The sequence below is a fragment of the Notolabrus celidotus genome, chromosome 10 (assembly GCF_009762535.1).
Source record: "Notolabrus celidotus isolate fNotCel1 chromosome 10, fNotCel1.pri, whole genome shotgun sequence".
NCBI lineage: Eukaryota > Metazoa > Chordata > Actinopteri > Labriformes > Labridae > Notolabrus > Notolabrus celidotus.
The window spans coordinates 7,154,367-7,175,174 of record NC_048281.1 but is presented as its reverse complement, the minus strand read 5'-3'; the positions used below and the strand labels follow the sequence as shown (position 1 = coordinate 7,175,174).

The following is a 20,808-nucleotide window of genomic DNA, read 5'->3' as shown; positions in this document are numbered from 1 at the left end:
CCAGACCCACACTTTGGGAACCCCTGCTCTAGAGTGTGTGATAAGAGGGGTATCCACAGCAACAGTTTACTGTTAAGAGATAAAAAAACTGCTGCTGTTGAGTATTGACCAATCAGAATCCAGTATGGAACACAACATGTGAAACAAAGTAGTAATGGCAAAACAAGGGGTGACATACTGAGACATGCTCAGTTGCCTGTTGAAGAATTGTACTCGTAGTTCACACTCAGCTAATTATTCCTTCTTTATGATTTTATATCGTAAATAAAATATCTGCAAGGCAAGGTTAAGTATTAAAACACATCACATTATAACTCAGCATCATTCAACAACTCCAAAACCTCGAAAACACCTGTTTAGATGACTGTAACCTTGATGAAGACGTGATATAAGCAGAGCTGTTGTGTTGTACTGCATTAGTTCAAATAACGTGTAGCTAATACACTCACAAATGAGACACCGCACAGTTTGTGCTATGTCATCAGCTGCAAAGTCGAAATACCCATTTAACAAGTCACATGAGGTGACACTGATGATACACTACATAATATGTTACTGAGTGACTTATGTTATGTTCTCTCCTGCTCTGTGGCTTATTAGAAAAAGTGCCTATGAGTTCTGTGGAGTCCAACTGTTCAGCGGCTGTCACGTCCAGCAGCATGGGGCAATAAACATGGGTGATAAAAATGATCAAGATCCCCGTTGGCATCACCTGCTAGACGTGATCGGGACCACAAAACACAGCCAGACATGGAGATACAGCAGGAGGTAAATCAGTAAAGTGGGCCAGTGCCAGTCATCACTCTTACAGCCAGTCAGGACATGGAGAAGTTATGAGAAAATAAAAACTGCTGGACTTTTATACACGTGTTAGACTGTGTGCTGGCTATTCAGATGGCTATTTAAATATAACTATCACCCACTAAAAGACGAGAGGTGAGAATGAGAGACAAGCTGTTATCATTGTGAAGCTTTCGTACCAACTGTCTGTGTTATAAGAAAAGAGTGAACGCGTAAGGAATAAACAAATCAACAAAATATATACAAATGATTATAAGAGAGAGTTAATGTTGACAGCATTAACAAAACAAGACAATTCTCAGCTGTTAGACATATTTAGAGTTCAGCAGAGACTGAAAACTCATTAAACCCACCGGAGGGTTTAAAAGTACAAACATCTTTGAATATCAGTTTATATTTCTGAGTGATGTGAATGTTTCTGCATAACTGACAACTTAATGTTTGCAGAGGAATCAAATTATTACAAGAATAAACAAGAATCAAACTGACTGTCTGGTCTGGATTTACTCAAAGCTTTACAAACAGGATACTGTTATCTTCCTCAGTGTGGGAACAGTTTAAGATTCTGAATCATTTAAAAACCCATTCAAACCATAGACTGTATCAATAATGGACGTAGTATCCGTGACGTCACCCATCTGTTTCTGAAGCGCTCTTTTGAAGCCAATCGTCAGCGGCAGCCATATTGCTGCTGTCGAGCGATTGTGACGTAAAGAGGCGGGCTTTGAGCCTCCTAGCCAACAGCTACAGTATTCCCGCCTGTCAATCAAGTCAGCTGTGCCTCTCATTGGATGACTCGTAATCTCAATATCGTTTAAATTGCCACGTTAGAAAAAAATTCAACCCCGTACAGTGTGTGCAGATCAAGAAATGAGCTATCCACACTACACTCGTCTTTTGTACCAGGCTGTAAACATGTTTATTTCTGCTGTAAAGATCAGCTTTTTTGAATTGGTGTGTATGTGGTTTCCGGTACTTCCAGAGTCAGCCTCAAGCGGACACTCGATGAACTGCAGTTTTTAGCACTTCCGCATTGGACTCATATTTTAAGACCTGAGGTTGCCACGTGAATCAAACTTTCATAAATGCCTTTATTCATTTTTTAATTAAATCTTAATCAGAGGATTAACATTGAAGGGGAGTTTTCACCTCCTGGTCAACATTTTCTTTATTTTCAAACACAGAGGCCCAGTGAAAATGCTCAGAGATCCAGTGAAAATGCTCAGAGGTCATAAATTATACTCTACACTTACCACCACCTGACAGAAGCAAGTGTTGCAGAAATTAAACTCAGAGAGAAGCCTTGGGGTCAGGCATTTGTTGGTGGTTGGATGTTAAAGTGCAAGGTGGAGGTCAGGAAACTGCTGTCCTCCTCTCAGTGAAGAGGCTTTAACACACTTTTATTGCCGTCTAGTGAATGGAGGGAACTTTTGCAGTTCCAAACAAATGTACAGAGTGTGCTAGACTGTCTGGGGGGCATTTATTTACAGAACATTTTACTGTCTGTTTGCTGTCTTCTTTCCCTTTAGCAGGGGAGCTCGTTACACTTCTGCAGCCAACCTCAACTATAAAATGATGTCTAGTTTCAGCTGAAAATAACTTTCTAACATGATCTCAGGTTGAAGGCAGTCATATGCACACACACAGTGGTGTCATTGTAAAATCACAGATATGCATATAAGGGATCATTTGTCATCATTTGTGTATGCATTCATGCAATATGCAATTATATCTTTCTCAACTGGGGTATGAATGTGTTCACATGTCTCTATTTGGCATGTTTCACAGACTGGCTATCCAAAGTCCTCAAAAATAAAAGTTCCTCTCTCTCTCTCTCTCTCTCTCTCTGTCTCACTCTCTTTTCGCTGTCCTCTGTCATCCACAGATATGGAGCTTATGTTACAGTTGCAACCACATAAACAAATTTAAACATCTGAGGGTAGCTTATGGCAAGTTGAGGCTTTGTCTGATTGGTCGAATGATATGGCTGCATTGCCCATACATCCAGGGTTTAAGCTTACACTTTTTTTAAAGTGCTTCTTCATATTCACACACTGGATAGAGCACAGTCAGCTGCTTCGAGATGGTCTTCAGCCTGAAACTGGCTTAAAACCAGAGGAGGGAGCCTCTGCAGCAGCCGCCCCTCACCACTTCAGATAAGATCTGCCCTCACTGTCGAGCACTTCAAACCGAGGTTAAAGAGTCTCTTCTTCTCTTTGACCTTCCTTGTGAGATGGGAACAAAGATTCAGACAGATTTTTTTTCTGTTATCGTGATGTTATCGTTGTTTTCCTGTTGCATCTATTGACTCTGCAAAAGTCTACCTTGGTTGTTTTGAAATTTGCTTGAGAATTAAGTTGATTTGATTTGACTTTGCTTTTATAATTACAGCATTTATTCCCAAAGTTAAAAAATCGTGGCAACTTATTTCTATAACCTTTAAAGCTGCTGAAGCCCCTTAAGAATCTGAAATTAAAATTAAAAAACATCAAAACTTTTTTATGAAAATGTATTATTATTCTAATGACTTGGATAAAGTTGTTGCTTAGATTGTGTTGACTTTATGAATTAAAACATTAGAAAAAACTCAAAATACTAACATTACAAGAAAGTAAAACAGCACTGTAGGCACTCATGAATCATTTCTCCTGCAGGCTCTGAGGCTGAAGTTTAAAGTATGGAGCTGTATTTAATATGAGGCGAGAAGGTAATACCGGTCACCCCTGATCACCATCTCGGCCTCCTGAAATACACGCTGTAATGGCAAAAAGTGAATTATGACACTCAAATATCATTAAATCCCAGCACACCACCTGGGCCCCGGACATTTTCCCCTGCACTGTCCAAGACTTCTCTAGGTCTGCTGATTCATGCAGGAGGGAGGGGGACAGATGGTGGTAAACACATCAAGCTGTTTTTCAAACTGCAGGACCAAACATCCCTCCTCTGCATTTGGGCAGGGTCACCTCAAGAATCTGTACTGTTGCACATCCACCTTCACGGTCTCACACTTAAAGGAATATAAGCATGGCAGGATGTGTATTTTGTAATCATCATCCAAATATGACTGTCTGCTTTGTATTCTGCATGCACTGACAGTTCTGTTGTCTTTTATAGCCTTATGGTCATGAATAATAAGAGTGCAAGGCCAGAGAAACAGCTGCACAGTTCATGATTTATATCAAACAATAAAACTATTTCACGAGCCAAAATAATAAATATAAACACGGCACTGTATTTTTTCTCTGGTTGTTTATCATTTGGAGCTTTCCACTTTGAAGACTTTATAGTTCTGCCAAAAGAATGGATTACACAGGGTTTAAATTAAGACGATTGTTCTAGTTTGCGAGTTCAGACGTGGTAAATACAAATCATGCAACAGTTTCTGCTGAAGATTCATGAAATGTGTCTCTAATGTCTCTTTTGTAGACTTTTCCAAACAGAGCTGTTAAGACAAATAAGCAAATAAGACAATCAGCGAGAAGAGAGGGATTCATTTGCACAGAATACCTTGTTTCATTTTCTCTCTTTGCTGAGACACATACAAACATTCTTTTCATTTTCGAAGAAGAGTGAAAAGACTTTCTGGCACAGTTTTTACAAAAATAAAACTCCTCACAAAGACTAAGTCTAAACTCCATTTTAGAAATGAAGGGGTTTCCCTTTAAAGTATGGGATATCCACAAACTTGGCCGGCATCAAACAAAACTATGAGAGTGTTTATTATGGCTGCTGATTTTGTCCCACACAACAGTTTTGCTCCCTGAGATGTCTAAAAGGCACAGCTGTAGCTAAAAGAAGCTTTGCTAAATCAGGCTTTTCCAGATGCTAAAAATGCGTCTGTTATTTCTGCTCACCTTTTTTCCTGTTGAAGGCGCGGTTCATAGTGGAAAATGTGCGTCTCCGAGGTCCCTCCTGAGTATCTGCCTATGTTCCACCTGGGAAAGCAACAGGAAGAGGTGAGTTAAAAAAGGGATCTGACCATAAGTCTAACAGGACAGCAGAACATCGACAAACAAACAGTCTCTAGATTAATCTGCCAAAAAAAATCCCCTCTCTCTGAGGTGAGCCATGTTACCCTGTCGTAATGTGTTTACATTACACTCTTGGTCTAACCCCATGACATTTGTTTACATGAGGCCTCATATGTACATGCTGAAACACCATGTCTTGAGTTGTTAATGAAACACTCTTAGTGTTGTTCTGCTGAGATCATGTCTAATAATGCCTCAGTCCTTTAAAAGCCAGCCATAGTGTTTTAAAATGTGACGCTGTCCTCACAGCTGGTTATTAGTGTCATTAGCCAAGAGGACCAAATCAACTTTCATTCGGCTTTGTGGAATCTATACTTTTGTGTTTTAGCTTTGCATCGACATGGCAGGCTTTAAACTTCACAGATTAGTCTTGTGGTCTTAGCTTTCAAGGATTTAACAAAAGCAAAGTTCTCTGAAGAGGTCTCCTCCTCAACAAAACAGATGGTGCAGATACACAGAATCGCTTGACACAAAGAGTAGGGTTGCAAAATTCTGGGAATTTTCAAAGTTGGAAACTTTCCATGGGAATTAACAGTTATAAACCAGGAGTTTATAATTTGAAGGTTGGCTCTTAATAGGGAACTTAAATATAGTTTGGAAAATATTGGAAATATAGGAAAATATATTTTAGCATAATCCTGACTAAAACAACCAGATTTTATGAAAGTACAGTTGAATATCTCTGCTATTCCTCAATCACATGCACATAGCACACTGCTTACTGCAGGGCTATTGAGACCACGACCCCTACATGCACTGTGCATTCCTCCATCACATGAAGCACAGATGGTCTCTATTTCGAATGGATGTCTGCTTATAACAAAACAAATATTAATGCTTGGAAATGATACCATTCCTTTAAATTACCCTCAATTCCCAGATAATTTCCATAAATTCCCTCTAATTCCCATACATTCTCAGAATTCCCATGGAAAGTTTCCAATTTGGAATATTTCCAAAATTCCCCAGCTTAACTTCCCATGGAAATTTACTGGAAACTTACCGGAAATTTTCCACCCCTTTGCAACCCTAACAATGAATGAAGTAGTTTCACGAGGAGATGTCCGAAAGCAACTAATTTAATGCTCTTTAAACATAAATCAAGATTCTGACTGGTCAAAAAGTAAGAAAACACTTTCTAACACTTAAAACTGATTATGAATAATCTAACATGGTTTAACAAAAGATCACAGAGTCTGCGGATAAACTATGTCAAATTGGTGTTTGCACGGTGAGGCTAAGGTTAGCAGACCTAGCACGACCTGCTAAATATTTTCTGGGTGAAAAATCTGCCAAACAGCACAACACTATGAGATGCCATCCATCATCTGTGCTTGTTTAAATCTGGGTGGTAGAGCATTACAGCATCATGGCAGTAACCGGTAATCAGAGCTACAGAGTGGCAGGTTGCTGCGCCACAACTTAAAAAAACATATGACCGGCATATGGCAACAATGAAGAAGTTGTAAAGTAGTTTAACCGACAAATAATTCTGGTGCCAACTAACAAAGGTGACAACATTTTTATGGTTGACTAAATACCAAGTTTCCAGTGTCTCTCAGATATAATTTAAGGGCTACAGGGTCTTTAGCCTTGCATCACCAATGTGTTCGTCTTAAAGGTAAAATAACCAAGAAGGCTTGAAATTGAGTTTGGTTTGAGACTGAACAGTAACCAAGTAACAAACAGTCAAAGTTTTCATACCTAAATCCAGATCCAGAAGCAGATGAAGATGAGGTAGGGATGCAGAGAATGATAAAAAGAGCAGTAATCAAAGACTTTAAACTGTGGTTCCCTTCTTCAGTGAGCTGCCTTTTCAACTCTTTCTAACAGAACTAGGGCAGATGTTTCTTTCAGATTGTTCTACAGTATCACCGACACACACTCAGCTTCCCACACGACATTCAGGAGGCAATAAAACTGAAACAATATCCATAATATCCGTAATGATTAGCTGTTACAAGAGATGCAAATGTCAACCCCCAGCATTTTGTGACTCATCGTCTCAAGGTGTCTGTAGCTGAAAAACTTGTTCCACACAAAGACAACTCAGGTATCCCTCATTATTCCTCTTTTACTAACGTATTCTGGATAAAGAAAGACATGAATGTGGGTCAAAGTCATTTTTTAATCTTTCTTAAAAACTTACCGTAGGTGTAGCAGCACTGCAGCCTAGTTCTGCCATAACAAAAATACTAGACTGTCACTGTGCCACATAAAGGAAAAAAGGAGTCATTTCTCTTTCAAATGCAAAACATCTCAAATCAGACACTTTGCCTTGACTGCTTTCAGACCTTTGCATGAATTTCCCATGAGAGCTCAGCAATCTAAAGGACTACAAGGACAAACTGTCCAGCACGAGGTAGCTGTCAGCCGGCTCCACGATCAATATTCTTTACTCTGGCACTGTGGGAAAATATGCAAAGCCTGCTGAATAACAGCTATTTCAATCCTTGCCTCTGCAAACAAATTAAAGCGCACGGGCAATTTGGAAAATGAATTAAATATTTCCATCTTGGGCATTTTCCATACATCATGGGAAGCCTGAGCTATTAAAGGTTTTTGTGAATGGAAAAAAAAAAATCCTGCCCAGCAAACAGCCAACGTGTTGTACCCGACCACAAACTGGTACTGTTATAAAACCTGGGTGTGAATCATGACGACTACGACAACTACAGCATTAAATCCTGGAAGATCAAAATCTCAGTCGTTGTACAGAAATATATGACCTTCTTACTAGACCTTTTAAGCATAGTGGTCTTTGTTTGTCCCAACCATTACTGAGAGAAACAAGAATTGTTGCAAGGAAATGTTGACACTTCATACCCTTCTTTAGCATTGCAGCACAGAAGGTCCACACAAGCAAGCACAAAACAAGCACAAACAAGCACACATGACCAGAAGAGATTATGGGAAGGCTTCAAAGCTGGGGTTGGTAGTCAGATTTAGTTAAAATGATCTTTATGTCCCGATGGCAATCAATACATAATGTGTTCTTAAAAAAGAGTGATAAAAAGCCTCTATCTACAGCTGGAGTAAGCCTGGGAAAACACCAACCAATCCCTGCCATCAGGAGCCAAATGGTGAAACCAATCAAATCCTGTCCTGACGTTCTGCCCGCCTCCTGCAAAGCGTAAATTTCATGTTTGTTTGTGTTTTTAACTTTCACTATGAGAATGTTTTGGTGTTTTCTTACCACTGAGTGAGACATGAGTTGACGTAGTGAAAACACAAAGGATGTGCTGAGGACCGGTTTTGAATCAGTCACCATCATATGGTCGTGAATCAGCGGCGCTCGTGCATGTGAGAGGGGGCGTCGTTTAAGAGGAGCTCTGAGGGGAGGGGGGGAAGGGCTTAGATGGAGTCCTGAGGAAATGCTCTATCAAATTCATGCTAGTTTTCTGTGACTACCAACCCTAGCTTTATGGAGGAACTGTTGATGTCAAAATGAAGTGCCAGGTCACAGTGGTCATGACCTTTTATGACAGAACTCTTCTCCACCCTCAGGTCAAAGAGGCTGTTTGTGAAAAATGTAAAGGTACTGCCTGAGGAGGATCCTGAGGAATCCCATTCACGTGAACTGCAGGGTAATGTGGTGTAAAATAAAGCATTTCTACAGGTCACACACTGTCACAGTGAGTTGTTGTCTGACCTTTTAGATATTAAAAGTTATCACTTTATCATTTATTTTATCAGACATTTTTATATATGGCCGTAATTAGCAGTGATTCTTGATTAAAGGCCAAAAATGTGCTTTGAGAGGTCACTGTGAACTTTTCCCATCAAATTGTGATCACTTAATCCTCCAGTAAAGAGGACATCTGTGCCAGATGTGATAAATATCTCTCAAGGATTCCCTGAGTTACCCCATTCACAACCTTCAGCTCATCCTTCAGGCCAAGTGGATGTTCAGATTGCTGAATTTGTACAAATTGTCCAGTAGGCACACATGGGATCAGATGCTGGCATGAATGTGACAAAAACACAAATATGTCACATTTGCACATTTTATGCCACGGGCTCAGAGACAATAACACTCTTGAGGACTTCATACAAGAGTGCTGTCACTCTGTGTTGTCCCCCAGGACTGGAGGGATTAATGCGGAGTGAAAGTGTGAATAAAAAGTCAGCAGATCAGACCTAGAGGAAATCTGAAATCTAAATCAGCAACAAAAATTATAACAGGAGCATCTCTAGTCTCCATCTAAAGACACATTATGTACTGTGACGACTACAACACAGGATGTGAACAGAGATCAGGTCCTATCAGCTGATTCCTTGATTCTACTTTGGACCAAGCAGCAACCTCCGGTCTCAAAATATGAAGCGTTGTGTTATAAACTGCAATTCAATGAGAATCTGCTTGAGGCTGGCTGCAGAAACACCGGAAACCACATAGACACCCATTCAAAAAAGGCAATTTTTGCAGCATTATTAAACATGTTTACAGCCTGGTTCAAAAAACGTCTTGGCTCTACGTAGCTAATTTCTCTATCGGCACACACTGTACGGGGGGTGATTTTTTTTAACGCGACGGTTCAGAAGATATTTAGATTTCAAGTTTTTGCCCAAATAAGAACATGACTGACTTGACCTGACTTGACTCACAGGCAGGAACACATAGCTGTTGGCTAGGAGGCTCAAACCCAGCCTCTTTACCTCACACTGAGTTTGGTTGAGTTCAGCATTTCCAATATGCCCCCACTGAAGATTGGCTTCAAAACAGCGCTCAGGAACAGATGGGTGACGTCACGGATACTACGTCCATTATTTATACAGTCTATGCGTTGGACCCATCAGCTGGACACGTAAACGTTGTCTCTGACTGACAAGTTCTGCTTGTATACCCACATGACAACTGTGCCATTTGCCTCAGGACATCCATCTGTTGTTTGTTAGCCTCATCCGTAAACTTTGGATTTATGTTGGTTTGTCATTACACATCTCCTGATCCACACACCAACTCAACTACACAGTGATATTGTTTACTACCGGCAACAAGTCAAGAGAAAGGAGGCATCATTTCCTGAAACAACAGAATGAAGTTGTGTGGCTAATCGCTGGCCACACCATGGTGGGTAGCGTCCACAATAAGTATTTGCTAGCTCGCCTGGATTTCGGCCACTGGTCTTCTATGAATCAAAAGTTTTCACCATTTCTCTCGTGGAATTTAACTCTGACTTATTCATCCTAGCCTACAGCAGCTTCCTCCTCCTGCTGATGTTGCTTCACACACCAAAACTCATCATATCATCTGACACTTGGGCAAACTTGTAGGACGTTGGTGCTTCCCAGTGATTCTGAGTGAGACATTAAGAGTGTGATTCAGAAAACCAGCTTTTATGTAAATGTTGTATCAGACGACTGTCCCTGGGTTGGGAAATAAGATTAAATTGTAGTTCATTGAGGTTAATGGTTCATTAGAGTTGTCTTATAGCAGGAGGGCATCGTTATACTATTGCCTCAAACTTTCAGTGCTGCCGAACTGATGACAAACAGGCCATTCCTAAGAAATACACATCTATGACAGACATCAAATAAATTCATAATCTGTCTTGGACTGGTTCTGTAATGATCAGCAACGGACTTCTGAAAGTGAAAAATGACAAGCCTTCAGCTGCAGACTGCACATAATAAAGGGACATAATGATATATGGTGCATAAACGAGGTGAATGCAGTTTGCAGACATAAATACAATGTATGTGGTTCTTACAGTAAAGGGGTATTTTACTGCACAGAGGCCCTGGAAAAGGACTGCAGACATTTAAAACGGAACAAGCTTAAGGGTGGGGACTGGGACATTCCTCAGTCTGCCATAACAGAATATCTCTGCAGCTGAAAGAGACGACTTGTATTTGTTATTTACAGGTCAGGCATGCTGCTGTTGATACACAGCATGAACAGATGAACAAGGACACTCCTACTGTTTACATTTCACCGGAGATAGGAAGCGAGGACTCTGTGGATCTCTGCAGCAAACTGCTTTGCAGTATCTGAAGTGCCAAATCAAGAACCTTGGCAGTGGTAGCCTTGGTGCTTGGCCTTCAGGAACCAGCTCGTTGGATTTAAGTGCTCGGTTGCAAAACAAGTTAATCCTCAAAACAAACTACATGTGTTTAAAAGTCTGGCCACTACTTTAAAGTCAAAAATGTCTCACTGAATAAAAATCTGCTCGGGATTGCGGCAGTACCCCTTGAGATATTCCATGAGCCAACATTTGGTAATGTTTTAGTATCAAATGGACGACAGTTATCTCTGACATTGACATTTTGAACAGTGAGTACAAATTGTTGGTGAAAAACAACTGAGACAGGCTTCTGAGGAGTAAAAGAATAAGCTCAAGAACTCTTTTGTTGAACCCCTGAAGGATGAAATCACACAGGAAGCTAAACCACAGGTCTGCAGAGCTGTGAAGACTGACTCCTGTGGTTGTATTGTTTTCTTAAATGCATGTAACTTTATTTTTGTCTCTTATGTGAAAGGGAGATGCTGTGATGCAAGAAAAATGTTAAACTTGGTCCAAAAATAAAGTATTATCATCATCATAATCATCATCATGATCATCATCATTTTGCTTCAGATTGCACTGCATTAGCTCCGGCCTTAATAGTGTCTGCTATTTTGTAAAGTGTCATTATGAGTAATTTTTTTTCCTCATGAATTTATTAAACTTTCAGAGAAAGAAGTTCCATTTTGAAACTTTGTAATTAGCTGAGGGGGTTAAAAAGTGTCTCTTCATTTTGATTTAGGCATACAAAAGTATTTTTAACCAAGTTCAGTCCTCTAGAGTTTTAGCAAACATGGAAATGCAGCAAAAACAGACTCATTTTAAATGAACTTAAATAACCTGCTACTATTGAAGTGTTCAGGTGTTACAGGAAAGAGCAGTGAGGTACATTTGGCAGATTTCCACAGAGTAAAATGACCAAACACAAAGAAAGAAAGGATTGGAAATTAAAAAATATGATTGTTTATGCACAGCATGAGTCATTAAGAGATTTCTTCATTGAATCTATTTTTGGATACCGCTGCAGAGAGTCTTACAGCAGACAAAGCCAGGCTACCTTTTGTTTGTGACACACTGTGGTGGAAGGCAACACCTCGCCTGACATCTGACAGTGATGTCACTCTGTTTGACTGACAGCTGCGATGTCGGCCTGTTTTAATAGCTTCCTGTCTGGTGATTCAGCAGCACCCCTCTGGGAGAACTTTCAACCCCTAGACGCACATACACACACACGTACACACATCACCTACACACCTACGCACACACAGATTTCACACAGAGCTGCAAACTTCCTCAGTCTCCCTGCGATGTTTGCAGCTGCAGATAGAGAACCAGGTTCGGTCTGCTCCCTTCATCTACCAGAGTTAGACAACATGCATGAGCCGCAGAGAAGAGGTGTGCTTTTATTTTTTCAACAAAAAACTTATCTTATAGTTTGATCAGTTAACTACCATTTTAGTCATGCTCTATTATCTACAACACCCTGACATTCAAAGACCTGTGCATGCAAAACCACAATTAATGTGCAAGTTTAGACAGATAGCACAACCACTAAGACCCAAAAGACTCGTTACACTGACAACGAGAAAGCGTGTTACTACACCAAGACACAACAATGAGGTGTCTAACCCTTCATGTATTCACAAAATGTAACCTGAAAGATGTTTTGTGAATTTTAGAAAATAGGATCATACACTTACTCCGATTATCATCCCTTGAAAACTCACAGCGAAATCATGTCCAGAGTAACAATCCTCCTTCAGTGACTCAAACTGTTGGAATTTGGCTTGGGAGAGACTCTTTCTGGAAATGAGAGCGACCTACTTTGACCCTGAGGAGTCCTCTTTTTCAAGCCAAAAACTACTTTTCCAAAAATGAATCTCAAAACCTAAGTTCAATATTTAGAAAGCCCCTGAAGAATGAGGGCAGAAAGGAAAGAAAGCAAACTTATCACGTCCCTTTTTTAAATGCCTCTCAGCCAGTCACTAATCTGACCCATATGCAGAGAAAAGGCAGGAGGCTTTCAACATGGGATAGAAGCAGAGCATGCACCGGGGTCCCAATATAATGCCTCAGTAAAGAAAATCAACAATGATCCTTTGTTTTCAACTCTTTGCTCTCACCCCGGCTCTGGAATCTCGCGGGCTAAGCGCAGCACGTAAGGCATCGCAACTACAATCTGTTTATGAATTTAAGTCCCAGAATTCCTCAGTTGAATCCACCGTGGTGTCTTGGTGTCTAATCTAAAAGCCAGGCTTGCTCTCTCACAGCCTGCCAGCCCGGGGATCAAATGCAGCACCCTGACATACTTTATCAAAGAAAGGCAGCGTTACCCTTTACAGGGAGCAGAGAGGAAAAATAAAAGATCTACAGAGAGAAACATGCAAACAACTGAGCTGAGATAAAAGCTACTTACTTGCCTTCAAACTGGGGAGGAATAGTGAGGAGGAAGTTCCAGCGGATCTTAATAGTTTTCAGCTGTGGGCCAGATGGTGGTACACTGAGGACCGCAGCACGCAGAGATGATGGGGTTTGCAAACTCAACAAGAAGCTTTTGCCTAGACACATGATACTTGACATCCAAACCCAACTTCCTCCGCCCACAGTTTGTCCAGAAGGAATCTTTTGGAGTTTTGCATGTGAAAAAAAGAGACCCCTTTCGACAGGAACTGTTTCACAGAGATGCACTGTGGCATACCACAGATGACCTATAAAACCCAACAGGCAAGAGGTTGCAGTCTGACCCTTTGCTGCAGTATGTGATTCATCACTGAGCTATGTGCACTGGTAAAAGCCTGAGGGCCACATCTTGGCATTAACCACAAGAGTGTTTTTGGCCAAAATATTGTGAAGAAAAAGTCACAGCTCCTCTCCGATATGAAGCCAGAAAGCCTCCCTGTGAGACCACGTCCACTTTAAAACAGCTTTCTTCTTTCCCACTGCAAACAGACTTATTCAAGGTGCTAAAGTGACGTTTCACATCTTCAAAATCCAACAGTTGGTTGTCCTTTCTATCACACATGACATGAACTCTGTGCAGCACAGGCAAATAAAGAGTAGAGTGAAAGGTTAACACAAGAAGCACTATTTGGAGTCGACTAACATGAAGGGAAGTTCAAGTTTTTCTTATGTGAGCACAACCAACAACTGTGCTGATGTTTTTTGTCTCCACATCTAAAATGTCATGCAAACTGTATCTTCCGGGGATGTCATCAAGAAACTCCTTGCCCGACACTGAATCCTACACAACATTTTAAGTGCAATATAGGAATGAGAGTAGCAATGTTAAAGGTCATAGTTTCTTTCTTTTGGTGACACCCATGGTGATAAGCTGAAAGTTGCTCGTTACTGGGAGAACTGGGAGTTCGTGGACGGAGTTTGCAGAAGGCAGAAAAGGAGATGTGAGTGAATCGAAGCAGCAAAACAAGTCAGTTGATTTGTATGAGGAGAAATAAACCAAGTTGGTGGCCAAGACAAACATATGAAAACTGTTCATGTCTTTGTTCTCTCTCTCTCTCTCTCTCTCTCTCTCTCTCTCTCTCTCTCTCTTTCTCTCTCTCTCTCTCTCTCTCTCTCTCTCTCTCTCTCTCTCTCTCTCTTCTCTCTCTCTCTCTCTCTCTCTCTCTCTCTCTCTCTCTCTCTCTCTCTCTCTCTCTCTCTCTCCTCACTTCCTTCATTAAAACAGGGGAGTGGGCGGAGGTGGAGCGTACAGCCTAACTCTGCAGGGGTGAGCTTGAGCCCAAACAGACTTCTTACCCTGGCTCATCCTTTCCATATCCATTTTTCTCTATGCTCTTCCCTCATGACAATAGGAAGGTAGGAGGAGGTGGAGCGTGTAGTCTAATATGTCATAGGTGAGATTTAGCCCAAACAGGCTTTCTGCCTTCTCTGTTTTCTTTTGAACACCTCTCCACAGCCTCTGTTTCTTACTTTTCCTGATTGTGGGTATGAAGGGTTCTGAGAGCTGGCAAGGAGGGGGATGGATCTGGAACTCCAGAACTAACTGTTGTGCCTCCCTGAGATGTACACCAGTACACCTGTGCTGGCTCTCGCTTCCCATCTTTCCTCTTATGTTCATGTCTTGGTGTTGGGGGACATAAGGGGTCATGAAGTAGATACTAAACTTAAAGGTGAAGCATGAATATTGGGGCAAGGGCATAAAGAGGTGGATTTCTTTACTGAGAGCTCATCCTTTTCAATAGCACCTTCTGTTTGTTAAAAAAAAAAGGGGCATCACTTTCCAGATTACTTCAGAGATCTGGAAAGTTTCCTCACCTCCGTTTTACTGTTGTCTCTTTGAGGTGTGGGATCGACCTCTTTTTACTTCCTCTTGTTTTTAAAGTTTCATCATCAGCAGTTATCAATGTTGTCTTTGTTTGAGCACAGTGACACCTTACTACCAGAAAAAGCACACACTTCAGACCGCCTTCTCTTACAGACAGACACAAGCAGTTATTATCATTACAGCACCTGCAGTTTCCTTTATATTTATTGATCTGTAAGTCTTAAGATCATAACTTTAGGACAGAAACTGACTGCTGCAACTGAAGCATTAAAAGGAATGAGAGGAAATCAACTCTGTGTGCAGCGTTAACAGAGATTACTTTAATACTGAATGAAATGGGATAAATGTTAAATTCCATTTCCAGGATTGCTGGTGAACAGCTGTTTGTGGTCAAGAGACATGATGGAAATTTCAATGTTCAGCTCAGGCAGGTTTTATAATAATGGAGACATTCATCCAAACATGATGAGCACACTGGATTTGTTAGCATTGACGTAAATGCATAAGTGCTGAGTATTTGAGTTCAAAGAGCTCATGTAGAGTTCTGTGTGAGTGGGTCGAGCAGTTCAGAGACAAATGGTTTTGGAGAATGTATCTGAGACAAATAAACAAAGAAAGGTGACAAACTCCTGCCTGCCAACTCTCAAAGGTTATTCAAAGCAATGGGAGGCAGCTGTTGGTATTTTAATGGTACCTGGTTTGAGATTCAGCTTGGTCAGGGACTTGGGTGTTGCTGTGTTTTTACTGGCCAGCAGACCTTTGGTTTCTGCCTGAGAGAGCATTTAAAAAAGGGAGGGTCTCAACTTCTTCAGCCTGTTGTGTTCACACTTTATTTTTCTAGGGTTTTTCTGAGCTCTGCCCTGTATCATTTCATGTTTGCGTCTTGTATGAACAGCTGTGGCGGTGTAAGGGAAGTGGCCAGGCCAGACACTTTCCGGGAAAGTATGGGGCCCTTTATGCTACACAGACACAAGTTTAACAGGGGAGGAAAGTAATGTAGAAAATGCTCAATAACAGAGCAGGGGGTCAAAATAAAGCTGAAGTTGATATCTGTAATACATTCTTCTTACTTTTTTTTTCTTTGAACATACAGTATGTCTGCCTCTTTTACAAAAATATGATGACGTTCATTCCGGGAGGCAAAGACGTTCAAAACATCAGCCAAGATGCTCCACAGACACAACTTCAACTCATCTAGGTCAACAGATGAAAACAATACCAATGAGTCATCCTTCCAGCAAAATACTTCCTGTCATATTTCATGTTCCAGTTAAACAATAAAGTTAACAATGTTACAATTCAAACAGGAGATTTAAAGCACTCCATCCCCCTTAACATCTATCTCAGTAACTTTGTTTACAGACTTTTCACTTAACAGATTTACTCAACTTCAAAGCCCAATTATTTCCCTGTGTGGTTGGGATGTGTGTGTGAGCGTTGTGGGAGAGGGGAGTGGGTGGGGAAGCAGGAATGTGCATTTCAATGAGAAATTTCTCAGTGGATTTTCATTGAGATTTGCAGCCTCCACATGATTTGTTTTCCTTCTAAGCTGTAATGCAAAGTCGCAGTGTGTGCTTCCAGTGATGTATACTCAGTTGACATGGCAAGAGAACATTCATGCACCACCTACCGCCCCAAAAACTATGATAAACACAGCTAAAAATAAACAAAATAAATAATTTAATTCACTACACCTCATTACTCGACCTTAGCTTCTATAACACACACAGATCTGGGTTTAAATGATTCATGCATCCATCCTGTTTGAATAGGACACTGGTTACACTAGAAACAAATCAAAAATAAACAAAACAAAATAAATGCTATTTTTAACTTGAGTTGTGAAACAGAGCTTTTATATTTGTGTAATAAGATGTTGAAAAACAGGCACTGTAATCCCTGGATGAATGGTCTGACAAAGCTTGTTATCAAATCATTCTGTCAACCCAGGATTTAATAATTCAAATATAAAAGGCAGCAGAGCTTATGCATATGTTTTCTTATTTTTTGCTTCATACAAAGAATGTGCTGACAGCCCAGTCTGTTCTCTCCCACCTGAGTGTGTTCATAATTGTGTTTGATCTTAAATTGGATGCGTGTGTCAGCCAGTTTGCAATTTGCATCCAGAAACGCCCCCGTAAACCCGTAAAAAGGCAGCCGGCTTATAACTGTGAGCAAACTGTAAACTAACAAGCCACGGGCATTTGACATGCAACTTTAATCTCAAACCCGACCTTTCAAATACATCATTATTTTCGGTTGTCTGCCCCCCTCTGCCTCTGCTGACTGATGGTAAGTGATGTCAGACGCCCTGTGGCAGCAGCTGATCCTTCAGTAAAAGGTAAAGCTGTGTTGAAAGGTGATAATGAAGACTTATGAAAACTCAGGATATAATATAAAACTAAACACCAACAAACACTTCGTCTAAAGCACATCTGCAGAACAACCTCCGACACAGCCTGCTCTGGGCCCTCTACATCCCATAATATTTGATCTTGACAGAATTACATTTTCTGCATTATCTGTTGGCTCTGCAAAGCTGCACCTGTGCTGAAAAATGCAACCTGTAACCTGCTAACTAGTGATGGGAATTCCGGCTCTTTTTAGAGAGCCAGTTCTTTTGGCTCGGCTCACTACAAAGAGCCGGCTCTTTCGGCTCCCAAGTGGCTCCTCAGATTTTTTCTTGTTTGAATGACTGTGTTACCTAAAATAATGTTAAATTATACGTCAAATGAATTACTAATGTAAAAAACATACATTATATCAAATGTTAATCATTTAAAAGGCCTTATTTTTTTATTCTCAACATGGAGCAGAGTGTTACAGAAATTAAATTATAAAGTACAAACAAGACTCATCTCAATTAGACAAAAAGGTCCAATCTCTGATGTCTGTATATTATTTATAAACTTTGAAACACCTTCATAAACAGCAGGTTCCCTTCACTGTCTTTATTCTTCCAAATGCACTGATGGAGAAACAGTTGTAATGTCCATGACCTGGATGACTGAGAACCTTCACAGACAGATCTAATGTGCCTTTGCAGGTTTTTTGTAGAACCTAATTGATGACATTTTCATCTCACACAGTCTACACTCTGCCTTTGAACTATCTCTGCCATTGAAATGCGTCCACAGTTTACTGCGTTTCCTGCAGTCACTCGTTTTCTCACCTTTCCAGCGCGTTCTCTGTGTCGCGCATGTTCTTCCTCTCGTCTCCCTCCTGTTGGTGTGCTCACTGTGCTGTGTGTGTCTGGAACCCCTCCCTTCCCCGTTCTGCTCAATGTAGACACGTGATTGGTCAAGACGCCACCACGTCTTGACCAATCACGTGAGGCTTTAACAGAAAAACTTCAAAGAGCGTATTAAAGCAGTTTGCTGACCGAATTAAGGAACAGAAGAAGAAAAATGCTAACCGCAATTAATAGCAAAAGAAGAAGAAAACATTAACGGCAGTTGGGGCGATTTTCTCCGTTTCTGAATCTCACACTACTACACACAAACAGTATTTCTAGAGACTGAGCATGGCTGTAAAATGTGAACACACACGCCACACTGCGTCACAGAAACACCGACGTACAGATCGAGACAGACACTGTCAGTGCCCGCTACTAGCAGCACCTCGTCCTGCTGCTGGTTAACCAGACTGCCCAACTTGTGGGCTACCAATTGGGGGACGACCCACTCTTCCTCTAAGCCATAGATGATGATGATGGCACTAGCAATTATTTTATTGCAACTCATGTGTTGGAGGACATGAATGTTAGTACAGGATTGCACATTTCCGTTCATAGAGCCATGCTGCTTGGCTAACAGCTCTGTCTGATATGTTCCCAGCTGAGAAAGCATCTCTATGAACACCAATGACTAACATGAAAACCTAAACATGGACGCTTTAGTCAGCCTGTGATGTAAACAAGCCAATAGAGAGGAGCTGTGTTAACCCTGTGTGAATATGTAACAGGATTATCACTGCTCTTTAGAGGCAGAGCAGGCTTTTCACCCATGTGATACATTACAGCTGAAATATTCTCTACATATTACTCTGGGTTACAGTAATGAGCATATACTGTGAGTGCAGTCTAGTGTGAGATTCACTCTCATGCTTAAGGAAGTCTTTAAGTGCACTCCATATATAGCAGAAGAATGCATTCATCATTCATTATTACATCGTGTTAGCGTACTGCTGCTGAAAGCTGTACAGGCAAATGATAATCTACTGAGTGCACACTTTCTAAATGGTTAAGTTCATCATCTGTTAGGTCTAACAGAGCAGTAATTATTCCTACTATAAATAAATATGTAGATTATTTTCTTGATGAGTTGATAGAAGGATCTGAAAAACTTTCATCCAAAGAATCTGATGGATTCAGTCCAGATTACACGACAAAATGTAATTACATTTTAGGTAGATAAAACAAAACAATACTACTCCAGCGGCAACAGCTTCTACTACTCATCTCTTCACCACTCCCTCTCTCTCTTATTCTCCTCTATCCCTCTTTCCTGACCCAACTCGGTCGAGGCAGATGTCTGTCTAACATGAGTCTGGTTCTGCTCGAGGTTTCTGCCTGTTAAAAGGAAGTTTTTCCTCAGCGCTGTAACTAACTAAATATTGCAAAGTGCAATGCTCATGGTGGTTTAAGGTGGGTTAAGACTGAGTCTTGTCCTGTCTTGGTGTTGGGTCTCTATTCATAATTTGACATAGAGTACGGTCTAGACCTCCTATGTTTCTAAGAGTGTCTTGAGATAACGTTTGTTGTGATTTGGCGCTATACAAATAAAGATTGATTGGTTTATTGAGATAAAAGATTATTTTTTAGACATTTTGTTCTTGAGTCACTATTTTTCTAACAGGAGGTAGAAGAGTTAGACTTTGGGTTTGGGACCAGACTGTATAAGTAATGGACATAGTATACATGATGTCACCAATCTGTTTCTGAAGCCCTGTTTTGAGGCCAATCGACAGTGGCAGCCATATTGGAAATGTTTAACCTAGCACAACTGCTGTCGAGCGATAGTGACGTAAATAGGCGGGCTTTGAGCCTCCTAGCCAACAGCTACAGTGTTCCCGCCTGTCAGTCAAGTCAGCTGTGCCTCTCGTAATGGAAAACTCGTAATCTTAATATCGTGAATCGTGAAATGAGCTATCCAGACTAAACTCGTTTTTTGTACCAGGCTGTAAACATGTTTATTTCTGCTGCAAAGATTGTCTTTTTTGAATGGGTGTGTATGTGGTTTCCTGTACTTCCGGAGACAGCCTCAAGCGGACACTCGATGAACTGTAGTTTTTAGCACTTCCACATTGGACTCAATTCTCGCGGCCAGAGGTTGCTGCTTGGTTGGGAAGGATTCAATCCCCTTAAAATATTTCACAAAACATCTATTAGTATAAAACATAATTCCAGATCTTGGCGCCCCCTGTAGACAAAGTAGATTGCATGTTGTCCCATTTAAAACTTTGGTGAACAATTGAAATCTGTGTCCACATCAGATTTATGTTATCCAGTTTGTCTTTGAAAAGCTGGGGCAAAAAAGTGGATTTTAAAATCTGGATCATTCTAAGCAAACTGAAACAGTTTGAACAACCAGGCCCTGAATTTAATCCAGATGGGTTTCTGATTTTAGAGGCCAAAACCCTTTTTTTTTTAGACGTATTGAACTTAACACCAGATACTACA

General features: G+C 40.7%; 1 protein-coding gene across 7 annotated transcripts in view; it reads right to left on the bottom strand.

Annotated features, from left to right (window-relative positions):
* The window catches only part of gulp1a (GULP PTB domain containing engulfment adaptor 1a), a 125,293-nt gene that overhangs the window by 35,554 nt on the left and 68,931 nt on the right, over nt 1–20,808 (bottom strand). For 2 of the 7 annotated variants that reach the window (XM_034693455.1, XM_034693461.1), the window contains exon 3: nt 4,659–4,739. In XM_034693455.1, coding sequence (XP_034549346.1) covers nt 4,659–4,686 — 28 coding nt within the window. In that variant the 5' untranslated portion in view covers nt 4,687–4,739. Of the gene's footprint in view, nt 1–4,658; nt 4,740–12,543; nt 12,870–12,966; nt 13,085–13,259; nt 13,449–20,808 lie in introns of those variants that run through there. The other 5 variants (XM_034693462.1, XM_034693458.1, XM_034693457.1 and 2 more) reach the window with 5 other exon arrangements.